The sequence below is a fragment of the Diuraphis noxia genome, unplaced genomic scaffold, assembly GCF_037042655.1.
Source record: "Diuraphis noxia isolate RWA-SAM2 unplaced genomic scaffold, SU_Dnox_SAM2 contig0004, whole genome shotgun sequence".
NCBI classification, from domain to species: domain Eukaryota; kingdom Metazoa; phylum Arthropoda; class Insecta; order Hemiptera; family Aphididae; genus Diuraphis; species Diuraphis noxia.
This window is the reverse complement of record NW_028301714.1, coordinates 70,436,060-70,450,639: the sequence shown is the minus strand read 5'-3', so window position 1 is coordinate 70,450,639 and position 14,580 is coordinate 70,436,060. Positions and strand designations below refer to the sequence as shown.

Genomic DNA, 14,580 nt, shown 5'->3' with positions numbered 1-14,580 from the left:
CTTGAATATGAGATATCGTCGAGTTCAATAGTTTCATCCCCTAAATAAACATAACGTATGACGTTATGGTAGGCGAATGCTCCGAGTGGGTAACGCCCTTCAGTCGTCGCGGTTGCTGTGTATAATATTGTCGTTAAAACCTATTTTCGAAATGCACGATTGAGTGACAATCACGTGAACAAATGGTATTTAGGGAAATTGAGTATAGTACCGATATTGGTCCTCTCGACAAAACTTACGAGTGGCTAATTATTAGTATTACAATACGTCAATACGCCAAGTACATAATAACATTATGATATTCGACTTCATTGTTGAATTATATATTTCGCTGAAATACGATTATTTTTAAAACGTCATCGTCAGCCGCACAACCTCAAAAAATTAACTTTATACCAACTAGGTACTAGGGTGGTCCTTATTTATAGAAGTAAGAAAAAAATATTTATATTTTTAATGTAAGACCCCCTCATTTTTTTCATTGTTATAAGAAAATAATTTTGGTTAATTTTGGTCGTGACTACTCACTCCCTTCCCGTGCCCCTGGGGGGTTGAAAAATAGCCAACAAGGGTAGTTTTATCATTTTGTCGACCTAACTAAATAAATATGATACCTAGCGAAAAAATGTATAGAACTTAAATTGTAGAACGTAAAGTTTTCAATAAAAAGTTAAAGTATATTATTTATTGTAAGTCTATTACTTTCGAAGAAAAATAACAAAGTACAACATTAAAATTTTTTTTTACCAAATTGATAATTTGTAGTTATTTGAATATATTTGTTGAACGGATGAAATTATAAAAAAACATTTTCTATAAAAGTTATGTAAAATTAAATTTCTCATTAAAAAGGTTATAAGTAAAAAGTTCATATAGTTGTCCATTTTATTGTTATACCGGACTATTGTAACATATTTTAATATTATTGAAGAAAATTATAATTTTGTTATATTAATTTCAGTTAAGTAATTTACTATAAATACCTTTTAATAGGTACGAGATATGATTAGATACAAAGTATGAGTGTTTAATAGTTTTATCTTATCTTATCATGTCCATTATTTAATGGGTATGATAAAATAAGTTGATTTTATACGTATTTCTCAGTTACTGTGGAGCGTATGTTAGTACAGTACGAGTGTCCCAACGTCGTCACGTTGTTTAATATTTGAACAGCTCTAATTTTATTCTATATGTTTAATAGTTTATACCTATTTCTATTTATTGTTCTTTTTAAGTTCTTTTTAAGATTAATAATGGCTGCTAGAATATTACGTGATAAAATATATTTAGTCGATCATTATACTAATGCAATAACTGGAAGCAAATTACCGTCTAATGTTCAAGTATTAAGAACTTTATTCTTCAATCTACGCGTTGTAAAACTTAATGTAAGAGATAGTGCAAAGCTTGTAATAAAAGAAGTGTTGATATTTTGGGAGAAAGCACGAATACCCACTAAAACGGATAAAATTTGTATCAATAAAGTAGAAATGTTATATAATGAATGGAGAGAATTACAAAAACATGCAGGAAGAACAACGGCGAGCCACAAAATAAAAGAACAAAAATTTATTTCTAATCTACATAATATCTTCGATATAGCACACATAGATGCACTAAATATTTTAAAAATAGAAGAAGATAAACAGTTCCTAATAAATCAGCGAAGAGTTGGACGGCCGGGTTTTATGTATGGAGTTGATTATGAAATGCAGCGGAAAGAAGCTCGAATTAAAAAACGGAGAGAGGCAGAACATATAAGACAACAGAACAATGTGAATTTAATAAAAAATGTGGAGGTATTAGAATTATCTTCTAGTAGTGCCGAAGATGAAAATATGGATATGGATATTGTCAATGCAAATACAGACATCAGTGTGAAGCCTATATCACCAACAAAAAGAGGTAAAACTAATATTATCACTCCAAAAGTTGTCGGGGCTTTAGATAAATGCAAAATAAGTGATAGAGACGCTGTTCATATTTTGATAGTACTTTCTGAAGCATTAGGACATGATATAAATGATCTAATAATTAATAGATCGTCTATTCGTCGTTGTCGAATGAATTTGCGTCAAGAAAGAGCAGATATTATTAAAAACAAATTTAAAGAAATAAATTTAAATGCTGCTGTTTTACATTGGGATGGTAAACTACTTCCGGCTCTAACAGGTAAGAATATTATTGACAGACTTTCAGTGATTATTACGAATGGAGATGTAGAGACATTTATTGCAATACCAGAGTTAGAATGTGGTACAGGAAAAGAGCAGGCGTCTGCAATTTATGATACATTATTAAATTGGAATATTCAAAAATCGATAAAAGCATTAAGTTTCGATACAACTGCGGTAAACACTGGTCGACTAAATGGTACATGCATATTATTGGAACAACTTTTGGAAAAAAATTTACTATATTTGCCATGCCGTCACCACATTTTTGAAATCGTTCTTCGTAGTGTTTTTGACGAAAAAATGAGTAAGTCAGTAGGTTGCGATGTACCCATTTTTAAAAGATTTCAAAAAGAGTGGAAAAATATAGACAAAACGAAATTTAAACCAGGTATTGAAAATAAAAAAGTAAATGAAATCCTCAAACCTTATATTAACCATATTGTTTTTTATGCCAAATCAAAATTGTCTGAAAATCAACCACGTGATGACTATAGAGAGTTATTAGAACTAACATTGTTTTTCCTTGGTCACGGTGCTAACCAGACATTCCGTTTACCAGGAGCTTTTCACCACACAAGGTGGATGGCTAAGGCAATATATTGTCTAAAAATATATTTATTTCGCTATGAATTTAAATTAACAAAAATAGAAGAGAAAGGGTTATGTGACATTTCAATATTTTTGGTCTTAGTATATATTGAAGCTTGGTTTGATGCAACGTTAGCTTCGACTGCACCTTATAATGATCTTAATATTTTATTAAAAAACTTTATAACTATAAAACAATTGATGATAGTATATCAAGAGTTTCATTTAATAAATTTAAAAATCATTTATGGTATTTAAGTCTTGAATCAGTTGGTTTAGCTTTTTTTGATATCAATATATCAGTTGAAACAAAAAAAAAAAATGGTTAAAAATCTTAAACTTGAGAAAGAATCACCTGGAATGTGTAAACGAGTTCAAGTAAATGACCAATTTATTGCGTATTTTATGAAATATAAAATTGAACATTTTATATCAAGTGAAACTAATGAATTTTTTAATAGATTCAATTTTGATATTAGTTTCTTTCAAAAAGATCCTTCTACTTGGCCTCTTGACGAATCTTATAAAAATGCTTTTGATATTGTAAAGAAACTAAATGTTGTAAATGATGCGGCGGAAAGAGGTATAAAACTCATTGAAGACTACAACAATTTGTTAACAAAAAACGAAGAACAAAAACAATTAGTACTGCAAGTAGTCAGTGACTATCGTAGCCATTATCCAGACTGCAAAAAAAATAATTTGAAAAACCCATTATAATTTTATAAATAAGATTGTTCAAATTAATATAAATAGTTAATAATAATTGGTTTGATATATATTTAAGAATTAAGTGTGTAAATTGTATTAAAACATGTTTAGTTTAGTATTAATTAGCATAGAAACATATTTTTTTTATGTATTTATTAGAAGATGACTGTTTTTTTTTTATCTTAGTATTTATAATATTTAATAAATCTGACTCAAACAATGCAATGAAGGATCCAATAAATATTTTACATATAACCTTTTTAATGAGAAATTTAATTTTACATAACTTTTATAGAAAATGTTTTTTTATAATTTCATCCGTTCAACAAATATATTCAAATAACTACAAATTATCAATTTGGTAAAAAAAAATTTTAATGTTGTACTTTGTTATTTTTCTTCGAAAGTAATAGACTTACAATAAATAATATACTTTAACTTTTTATTGAAAACTTTACGTTCTACAATTTAAATTCTATACATTTTTTCGCTAGGTATCATATTTATTTAGTTAGGTCGACAAAATGATAAAACTACCCTTGTTGGCTATTTTTCAACCCCCCAGGGGCACGGGAAGGGAGTGAGTAGTCACGACCAAAATTAACCAAAATGATTTTCTCATAACAATGAAAAAAGTGAGGGGGTCCTACACCAACAATTTCAAAGTTCAAAAATAAGGACCACCCTACTAGGTACTGTATAAAGTTTGAACAATGTTCTCTTGAGTCATGATGACCACGGTCCGCGAGCGAACCGGCACAGAGAAATTAGTAACCGCAAATCGTACGAAAAAGTTATAGCGACCACAAAATATATATATATATATAGCACATGGTATGGCACAGATTTTACGCTGCGGCCGCGACGGTTCGTATCGCGATTATATTATCTCCGTTCGGTGGACCTTTGAACACATTTCTCTACGTTATTTTACCGTAAATGTTGAGTTTGGTATATTTTATTCTATACCCTGGGCCACTAAGCATAATGATTCGCGCATAAAAGTCATGGAATGGATAGATATTAAAATAACTTATCCGATGGAGAAAAAATAATGGACTTGGGCACGCTATACGGTGGCGATTATACGATAAGTCCGTAAAATAATGCGTATGAATTGTTGGACGACAAAAGTCACTCGATATCGTTTTATAAATCTCGTGGGACATGGTTTGTCCAAAAAATAAAAAATAAAACAAAATAATTATAATAATAATAATATGCTTTACAATTATAGTGGAAGTTAGGTTAGGCTAGGTTAGGTTAGGTTAGGTTAGGTTAGTATTATTATTGTAGTACACGCTGTTCGAAATAGCGTAATGCGCAATATAGAAATTGGTTTTTAATATTTTAGTCTTGTTTGTAAAAAGAATATTCTTAAAATCATTTTTACTATAAACATCAATCAACTTTTACACTACTTCAAAAGATTCACTAGAGGGACTATACATTCCATTTCATGCTATATTGGATTCACATTCATAAGCCACTTATGGCAAGTGCATTACCCTGATTATAATATCTTCTACCATGTTCAAATAAATATTTCGTATCATGAATCAGTTATCACCCTTCCGGATAAGTTTAAAATTGATTTTAGTTTAAAAATATCTCAGCGAGCTATCTCGTGCATGTTATGAGTTCATACTTATTTTATATTTATTATGATGAATACCTATTAAATATAATATGTACATTTTCACAGGGGCTGAATTGAAAAAGAGTTTAGGTCGAGAAATTTAAATTTATCCAGGAGAATTTTTTTTCCTGCTGCGTTAAGCTCCAATTAAAATATTCTAGTTATTTTTAGAACTTACAATATTACATAAAAACTAATACATTACACGATTTCATTTATAATAATATCTCTATTTTTAGTATTATCAAAGTATTTTAATCTCTGTTTTCTATTTCTTTTAACTTAAAGTGTATGAACACTAATACCACTAATACCTGAGAAATAAAAGTAGTATACTTTATAAAGAAATCAACGCTTTATTAAAAATTATATATTGTGTTTTAATAGTTTAGGAATAGGGTTTTATGGTTTGGGTTACAAATACATTTATAATTAATAAATATATAACTAAATAATAAACAGTATAGCAAAATATTTAAAATAATATAATAAAAACCAATTATCTATAAAAAATATTTATTTACATATTATAGATAAGAGTTAAGATTTCTTATTTACAGCATTTATAATAATATTGTTATCTAATTCTATGAGAATTTTGTTTTCAATGGTCATAAGCAAAAAAGAATAAAGATTCAAGATGTTCATTGTGAATTTCATTTCTGAGTTTGCTATTCAAATATTTCATTATTGAAAATTTCCTTTCACCAGAAATTTGAGTAACAAAGAGGGCTACAATGTGTGTATATAATTAGTAAACAAAATAACTTAGAAAACAATAATGGTTCAAATAACTATAGGTACTGAAAATATTAAAAGAAAATAATATTTTCGTATGGAAATATACGGTTACGTAATAATATAGCCTTCAACGCCCTTGAGGCCTTAACCACATCACTTTGGTATGTGAATATTTATTTGGGTTTATTACAAATATTATTTATACAAATAGCAATCACAAATCACATAAACTAATAACACAATATTATGTAATATGACGGATTATAAGTTATTATTCCATTAGCCAATATAATATCACTAAGTTCGCTGCGGTTCTATAGATATTAGTCCCAAGTAACAAAAAAATATTTTTTTAATGTTTTAAAAAAGATTAAAAATATGTTTTAAATTGCATTCAAAAATATTTATAAAATGTTATAATGGCCAACTTTTCATTTAAAATACAATATTAAAAAAACAAATTTTAAATATTTTTTAAACATTTTTTTTCTAATGTAATTTTTATAATAAAATATCATAAAAACATTTTTTTCAAATCAATTAAACATTTTTTAAGTACTATTTTGATGTTTTTATAATATTTTTATTCCGTTAGAAACACCATTTAAATATATTTTTAATATAATAAATTCATTATATCATTATAATAACTGAAAATAGCTATAGGTAGGTTAGGTATTTAATAATAAATATGTTTTAAAAAAATCTTTTTATTGCTCTGGTTAAAAAATATAATAATATATATAAATGTTAAGAAATGTAATGACTAAAATATATATAGTTGTAATACATTATATATACAATGGTTATAATACAATATAAATGCTTATAAATATAATATGTATTATTATTATACAGTAATAATATATAAAAGGAAAATTTTTATAAGACTTTTTCGTTTTTTTTTTTTAAATTTTAAATTAATAAATACACAATATACTTAAGAAATATAATAATATGTATAAAATGTGTGTTTTATAATGGTATACAATATATATTAATAACTAATAATAATATATTAATAAAAAATTACTTCTGTTTTTGATATACACATTTTTATAAGCATAATATGTATTTTAGTTATAATATATAAAAGAAAAATTGTTAAAATGATTCATTTTTTTAAACTAAAATTCATAAATAGGTATACAATTACATTTTATAGGAAATATAATAATACGTTTTATATAAACTTATATATTTCATAATACTATAAAAGTTAAGATATATAATTGAAAAAAAAATACTTGTAGATATATGTCCGTTCTTTTTTCTTTTTTACTTAAATTAATATACAATATACATTTTTATAAATTTATAATATGTATTATAGTAATATAATATAATATAATAAAAGAAAAATTGTTAAAATGATTCATTTTTTAAAACTAAAATTCATAAATATACAATTAAATTTTATAAGAAATATAATGATACGTTTTATATAAATGTATATTATTATTTCATAATAGTATAAAAATTAAAATGTATAAAATCGAAAAAAATTACTTGTATAGGTATGTCTGTTATTTTTTTTTGTTTTAATTGTAATGTAAAATAATATTATGTTATAGTGATATTTTTATCATTTGCAATATTATTGTCGCCATCATCATCATCATCGTGATGATAATCTGCAATTTCTTTCTTTTTTTTTTGTTTTTCTTTGCTGTAAAAATACAGAACAATGAGGATCATTTTAAGGTTTAAAATATTTTACTATTTATATTCCTGTATCGGTTATACATTGTTTAAGTTTATTGTATAACTTATGCGCTAAATAATAATTAATAAACATAAAAAGTGGTTTTTATCAATCTTTATAATGTTAATTATACCTAATAATTTTTGTCAACATAATAAACGCTTCAAAGTTTTAAATAGTTCTAAAAAACATCAAATTCATATTATTTGTATATACCTACACATACAAATTTAAATAACCAGTGCTTGCAATATCATCAAAACAAAGTATCTCATTTAAAATCAATTATTTGCAATTTGTTATTTTTCATATTAAATAAAAAATAATAATTTACTAATTAGGTATCTCATTATTTAGGAATTATTTTAATCTGTGTAATAATGATCTAAACTTTTTGAAAATGTTAACATAAACCAACTTTGTCGATCAATAACTTTTTAGTGTTAAGAAAAAACATATTAGCTTATAAATCATATATTAATGTTTCTTCAATAATAATTATATTTTCAATTTTCTAACAATTAAAGACTAGGTTATTATTACTTTGCAATCCTTGTTGGTGCCTGTGCCAGCCATGACATAATACTATTGATAATATCATTTCTGATATCTTTTATTTGTTCAGGAAATTTTTGTCTAACAGCACCTTTAAATAATAACAATTAAATCATAACTATTTCATCATCAATATATAAAATACCATATTTAAACAATACTCTATACAATATATTATTGGCATAATAACAATAATATCATCTAATGAAAAAATAAAAAGATACCTACCTATAATGACTTTACAAATTCTAAACTCTGAAAATGGTTTTTTATTTTTTTGACCTTTCCAGCTGTAATACTTGAGGAGCTCATCAGAAAACATTATTTTTAAGATACTATAAGTGACTTTGGAAATATTTTTTCCTTCAGAGGCAAAAACTAGTGTTGATATCTATGTAAAATAAAATGTATATAATATACAATAAACAATATATACTAGAATTATTCCATAATGATAAAAAAAAAAAAAAAAAAAAAATACAACATACCAATTTGTTTGTGTAGCTTAATTCTTCATTTTGCAATGTTGATTCTATTGCTAAGAGTTCACTTTCGGTTTTTAATGGAAAACATGATAAATAGTGTTCTTCAGAATTTGTATTTGTATTTATTGTCTGACGATTAGGTGCCGGTTGATCTTCAATAAAGGATGAAACATCTTGTTTTACATACTTTATACTTGACTTTACTTTATTCATATCAGCTTTAAAAACATAGTATGTATGGGTTAAAATATTACTCTTGTAGTATGTATAAATATAATTTATCAAATAGTATTCAAATTAGATGTTGGTGCAGTTACCTGATAGCTTACAAAGTTGATGACCAATAGCTTCTAATAAACTTTTATCTTTGATATCAAAAGTACAGGAATGTATAACTTTTTTGGCTAGTTTACATTTTTTCAAATCTTTTGATGGTTCATCTGGTATAGGAGTAGAAAAGGGAGTACTGCTGCTAGACTGAACTGATGTCTTCTTATTGGTAAAACATGATGTGTCAAACTCATTTCTTGGTGGAGAAATATTATCACAATAATTGTTGGTCTCATCAAACGATTGTGACTGTTCTAGTTAAAAAAAATTATTATTATTAACTGTATTATAAAATACTATGATTGAAACATATTATATACAGACTAAAATAGCTTAGACAGTATAATAAAAAACAAAAAAAAAAACATAAAATAGTTTTTTTTTTAGAAAATTCAATTTACTTTTTTGTTTCTTAGGGAATGCAGGGTATGGTGTGGGCTTATCTTTGAGAAGTATATCATCCTCATCAGAGTGTGAAGAGTAATATTGGTCTAATGATCTTTTAGCTTTAACTTTTAATCTTTGTCCACGGCCTCTTTCTTCAACTTCTGAATGGAGGTTGGAATTCTTATTTAATTTATACATCAGTTTTAATCCATATTCATAATTGTCTAAAAATATAAATATTACATTTATGTACATTGCATAATACATTCATACTAGATTGCATAAATTTATAAATTACCAATATTTTCTTCTATAATGTCAATCTTACATTTTTTCCACTTATTATAATCGGGGTTTTCTTTTGATTTTGCATATTTTTTAATTGTAGATATTTTGAAATCCAGTGGATACCAACAATTTAATTTATTAATTATCCAACCATTTGGTATTAAATCTGGACTTTTTTCAACTGCATCATCTTCATTATCATATAATAATATTAAACACCACATGCTGACAACAAATTATAGCCATCATAAACATATATTTTAATAAAATAAATATTAGTCTAGTAGTGAAATATAAAGAATAATAACTACCTACTATAGGTAATTATTTAAAGACTTCGATGTACTAAATATTCAACTTTTGTATTATATAGAAAAACCTAAACTTCAATACATTATGTTTAAACATATAAAACGATAAATTATACACATAATAATTGCTATATACATTATGAAAACAATCTGATAATATAATACTCTTATACACATCACAAAAAAAGTTTATACAATGTAACTTGGCCGGAAAATAATATATATATTTAGCTCTAATATAATATTATGAGTATGAAAATAAATATGATTAGGTTATAAATAACATTTATTTATATAAATAATAATAATTTAAACACCAAGTAATTATTTATTCGAATGTAATAATGGAAATACAATAAATGCATTTTTGTGAGAAAAATATACATATTTGTTAACAATTTCATGAACTGGCCAAATTCGCATTTCTGATAACTTTTCGACTTCATATACTCCAATAGACGAACTTTCACATGGAATTGTATAAAAATTGTTTTTTCTTAGAAACATTCTACCAATAATTACACAACTGTTCATGGCTTGTGAAAAACAAATATTGTCCACCATTATAATATCACCAGAAGCTGAACCACAACAATTATCAGGAGAACTAATTTTGATTTTAAAATCACTAAACTGTATATTGGAGTATTGTGGATTAACACATGAAAGGACCAAAGGACCATTGCAATGCATTTTTGAGTAAATAGGGTATTTTTGAAAAGTCTGAGGATTGTGTGTTGCGTTTACTGTTAACAATTCGGCCATTCTATTTCCTATTTGCTCTAATGGTTTATTTTTTCATCTTGTCATTCTTTTTATTTGTTGAAGGTAATTCTCAAAGGGAAAAGCTGATATAGTATCTAATGTTAGCATAGGAATTATTGGTGCAAAGTAGTCAGCGTCATCGACTAGATGAATCAAATTATGAAAATTATGAGTAATGAAGCTTGGGTGATATAAAATCATAAATGACTGCACAAAATGTCTTAATAGTTCTCTTGAATAATCTCTTAATTTATGGTCTTGAATACTGGTTTGATTTAACAAAATAGATATAGCTACATTTAATGTCATAAAATTGTTGTATTTTTCTTGGTTTAAAATGCCTTTTAAAGCAACTGGACCAAGATAGAGTAAAAATGACCGATACTCAACAGCTTTCCATCTTAAAAGATATTTTAATTCCCTTGGTTTTCTTACAAATTCTACCGGTAACCTTGCACTACACATAAAATCTGAGATTCTCTGAATTAATAGTCGCGATAGCTTAAAAGGTAAATCTCCATCATACCAAGTTAAAAGCATGGTCCGCATCACTCCTAAGTACACCAAATGCATTATGTCGAGAATGATTGAATGTACAAAATCAATTCCGGGTATTTTCACCAAACATGAATCAACTAGTCGATAATTTGGATCTATCCAATTAATAAAGTCATCACTTGTTCTAGTTGGACAGTTAATATCAGTAAAAACACGCTTATTATTAAGAGTAGTACCTCGAACGGTACACCTGGTACAAGAATAATACCCACCATGACCTTTAATGCCCAATATATCTTTTTTAGCAGGTGCATCACAAACAAAACCGAGAATTTTAACTAACATATTAGTGTCATTATCAATTAAAATACCTCTTTCTGACAATTCTATGATTTCCAATACAAATGGAGTTAAAAAATTATCCATGTCTTTAGGTTTTTGAAAACCATAGTATAGTCCAATGGGAAAAACTATTTTGTTAAGTTCAGGGACATTAACAACTGAAACCAATATAGGAATTGCTTGGCCTGGAGAACTTTTATACAAAGGTAGTCCATCAATATTTATTAATAAATGTAATTCATGGACATTACAATCAAATGATGAGATCAAGCGTTTTAATTGACTTTCCAAACCAAAATGAATATAATGTCCTGGTTCAACTGTTTTTTTTTCAAAAACAATACTTGTTTTTAGCAAAGTTCTTGAATCTGAAGGCAAAATGTGACTTATATTTTCAATATTTTTTTTTAAGCCAACCAACAATTCAGATAGTGCACTAGCAGTAATATTATGCTTAACAGCCCAAACACGAAAGAAATTTTTAATTGAGTTTTCGTCATTTATCGAATGGTCAACAGATTGCCTACGAAATAAATTATTAGAATCAAAGTCCAATAAAACATCTTCATCAATTATATCATGTTCACTAGATGAGGTACTTGATAATACTTTATCATATTCATCATAGTCAATACTTTGGTTAGTAAAATTTGAAAGTGTCTGGTTGAGTGAATTTATAGGTGCATTTATAACATCCTGTTCATTAGAAGTATTTAATTGTTTATTGTTATCATTATTAGAAGAATTATTGCTATCTGAAGAACTATAATGATCAAACATATAAGAACAATCCTTATTTTCGGCCACACGCCTTCTTTTACTTCTGTTTGATAGGTGATGGAATTTAGAAAAAGGTCTAGGCATCCTAAAAACAAGATAATGCCCGACACAATAATTGAATATTGAAAAAAAAATTCACAAATTTATAGTTAAAATGCAATAATAGGTATAGTTGGCCAATATTTTAAATTATTTTTAACGCAAATGTAATTAATTAATCAAACAGAAAGCTTATTAAGTACCTATACTTTGATTTCTTAAATATTTAGCAAAACTATAGACGCCAAAGAAAAAAAATGAACAGATACTAAAAAATTCAATTTTTAACAAATTAGGTAGGTATACTACAAATTAAATAATTAAGAGAATATCTTTGTATAGTATTTGTTATTCCTCTCTCTTTCTGACCCACACGCAACATAAAAAAGTTTACGTTCACAACAATGATTTGAACCATAATATTAATTTCTCAAACTAAAGTTAGTTATGAGCTTTTTAAGATGTAAAAACATTTACTTAATTACCTAACAATTGATAACTAGATAGTATTAAACATAATATTGGTTTGAATAAAAAAAAATATTTTTAAATATTGTACTAGATTAAAAAATATATGATAAATAGTAATAATAGTTTATAGTTAGGTAATACTGGTAATAGATATGTATAACATTATTATTATTTGTATTCTTACTTGGCACTTCGCGAACTTTTTCGAGTTTCTTAGACAATATAGCCAACAAGTATATAGGTAAACAGCTATTTGAACGGCGTAATACGAACGGCACTATTAAAAACATTAACGAATTACGAAACTAGAAATGCAAACAACAAGCAAACCACGATGGCGATGTACGTTGTAGATTTGAGTATTTACTATTTGACAGAAGAAAATATAGAATATAATGACTTTATAGACGTATTAAACCATGATGAAACCACGGTTAAGGCGAACACAATACAATATTATTATTATTGATTAAAATTTCGTTTAACCAAAACGGAAAATTATTTAATATCATACCGTTCTAAATTTATATTTTAATAACGATATAATTAGTAATTACCGCCGGCCGTTGTGCGTGTGGTATGATATCGAGCAAGTGCGCAACGTTTCGCAACGGTAGTACGGTACGGTACGTTTACTGCATCAGTAGGTATCACGGTTATCTAGTGTAGATAACCGTGGTAGGTATAAATTCTGTTTCATTCATAGATAATCTTTATTATCTATGATTTCATTAGAGCGCATAGAGTAATAAAACTAGAGAGTCATCCTTATCACTTAAAATCACTGCGTTCTTATCTACATTAACTATTACTTAATACTTATTAGTTATTAGTCTTTAATTAGAAATTGAGAACTTAATATTATAACATATTTTATTATTATTATTAATATCTTTGATTCTTAGGCATTGTTCTAGCCTTCTAGGTTCTAATGTTTTATTATTTTCTGTTTTCATATATTCAGTTTACTTGGGCTTATGTTCATCAATATATTAATAATAGGAGCTAGGGATAATATTTGTTCCTATTAATCTTGTTAAATATTATGTTAAGGTCGATTCATTAATAATGTTAATATTTATATAACAGAGAGGGTATCTATATTTCATATACCTACACAATATATCTAAGCAATCAACATAGACATTAAGCTCTAGCTGTAGGGAATTATAAAATCGGAAGGAGTGTTACACTTGACATATGATTTTTAAAATGTACATAACTTAAAAATTTAAATTGGACTTTATTAAAACCAGATATTTCTGAAATAATGTATATCTATTATCCTAAATTGCGATTCCTGAAGACACTGATCTATAATTATAGTTTCAAATATGCATATATTTGTTAAAATAAATTTAATACTTAAACCTTTAATTTTGACTCTTATTCTTAAAATAAATATAAACTACCCAGGTTTTTAACACGCAGTTAGAAATGTTTTGACCAAGTAAAAAATACTGGCTTAAAATATTATATAAAATTGGATTGATGATGGTAACAATATAATATAGGTATATAATATAATAAGGTATATTGGTAGGAACACTACATAAAATATGATCATTGTAATTGTGACATTTTGTTCATACCTAAGTATTTGATTTTATTAAAAGATTTTATTTTTATTTTATTTTTGATTTGATTTGTAAAAATATAGTTTGTATGCTGGCCATTATCATATGTATTTCAACACTCATTTATCATACTACCATAAAAGTATATATTAATAATATACTATAATAGTAAATATTATAATCTATAT

At 26.1% G+C, this 14,580-nt stretch overlaps 3 protein-coding genes and 1 pseudogene across 3 annotated transcripts in view; 2 read left to right on the top strand and 2 right to left on the bottom strand.

Moving 5' to 3' along the window:
* The window catches only part of LOC107169535 (uncharacterized), a 101,642-nt gene that overhangs the window by 62,703 nt on the left and 24,359 nt on the right, over positions 1-14,580 (top strand). The gene's annotated exons all lie outside the window — the stretch shown is intronic.
* On the top strand, positions 920-3,797 carry LOC149056446 (uncharacterized). Its single transcript, XM_089227816.1, has one exon. It carries the CDS (start codon positions 1,194-1,196, stop codon positions 3,024-3,026), a length of 1,833 nt encoding a protein of 610 aa, XP_089083942.1. The 5' UTR covers positions 920-1,193; the 3' UTR covers positions 3,027-3,797.
* LOC149056444 (uncharacterized) lies at positions 7,374-13,432 on the bottom strand. The gene is made up of 8 exons (XM_089226547.1): positions 13,000-13,432; positions 9,620-9,834; positions 9,336-9,545; positions 8,922-9,188; positions 8,608-8,822; positions 8,348-8,510; positions 8,108-8,210; positions 7,374-7,528 (listed from the first exon to the last, which is right to left on the bottom strand). The coding sequence occupies exons 2-8, from the start codon at positions 9,831-9,833 to the stop codon at positions 7,423-7,425; spliced, it is 1,278 nt and encodes a 425-aa protein (XP_089082673.1). The 5' UTR covers position 9,834; positions 13,000-13,432; the 3' UTR covers positions 7,374-7,422.
* Positions 10,245-12,389, bottom strand: LOC149056445 (uncharacterized; annotated as a pseudogene).

Coding starts and splice junctions, on each gene's coding strand:
- LOC149056444 (XM_089226547.1), bottom strand. CDS start 9,833: ATGTGGTGTTTAATATTATTATATGATAATGAAGATGATGCAGTTGAA. Junction 9,546..9,619: donor CATTATAGAAGAAAATATTG/GTAATTTATAAA, acceptor TTATATTTTTAG/ACAATTATGAATATGGATTA. Junction 8,511..8,607: donor TAAGCTACACAAACAAATTG/GTATGTTGTATT, acceptor TATTTTACATAG/ATATCAACACTAGTTTTTGC.
- LOC149056446 (XM_089227816.1), top strand. CDS start 1,194: ATGTTTAATAGTTTATACCTATTTCTATTTATTGTTCTTTTTAAGTTC.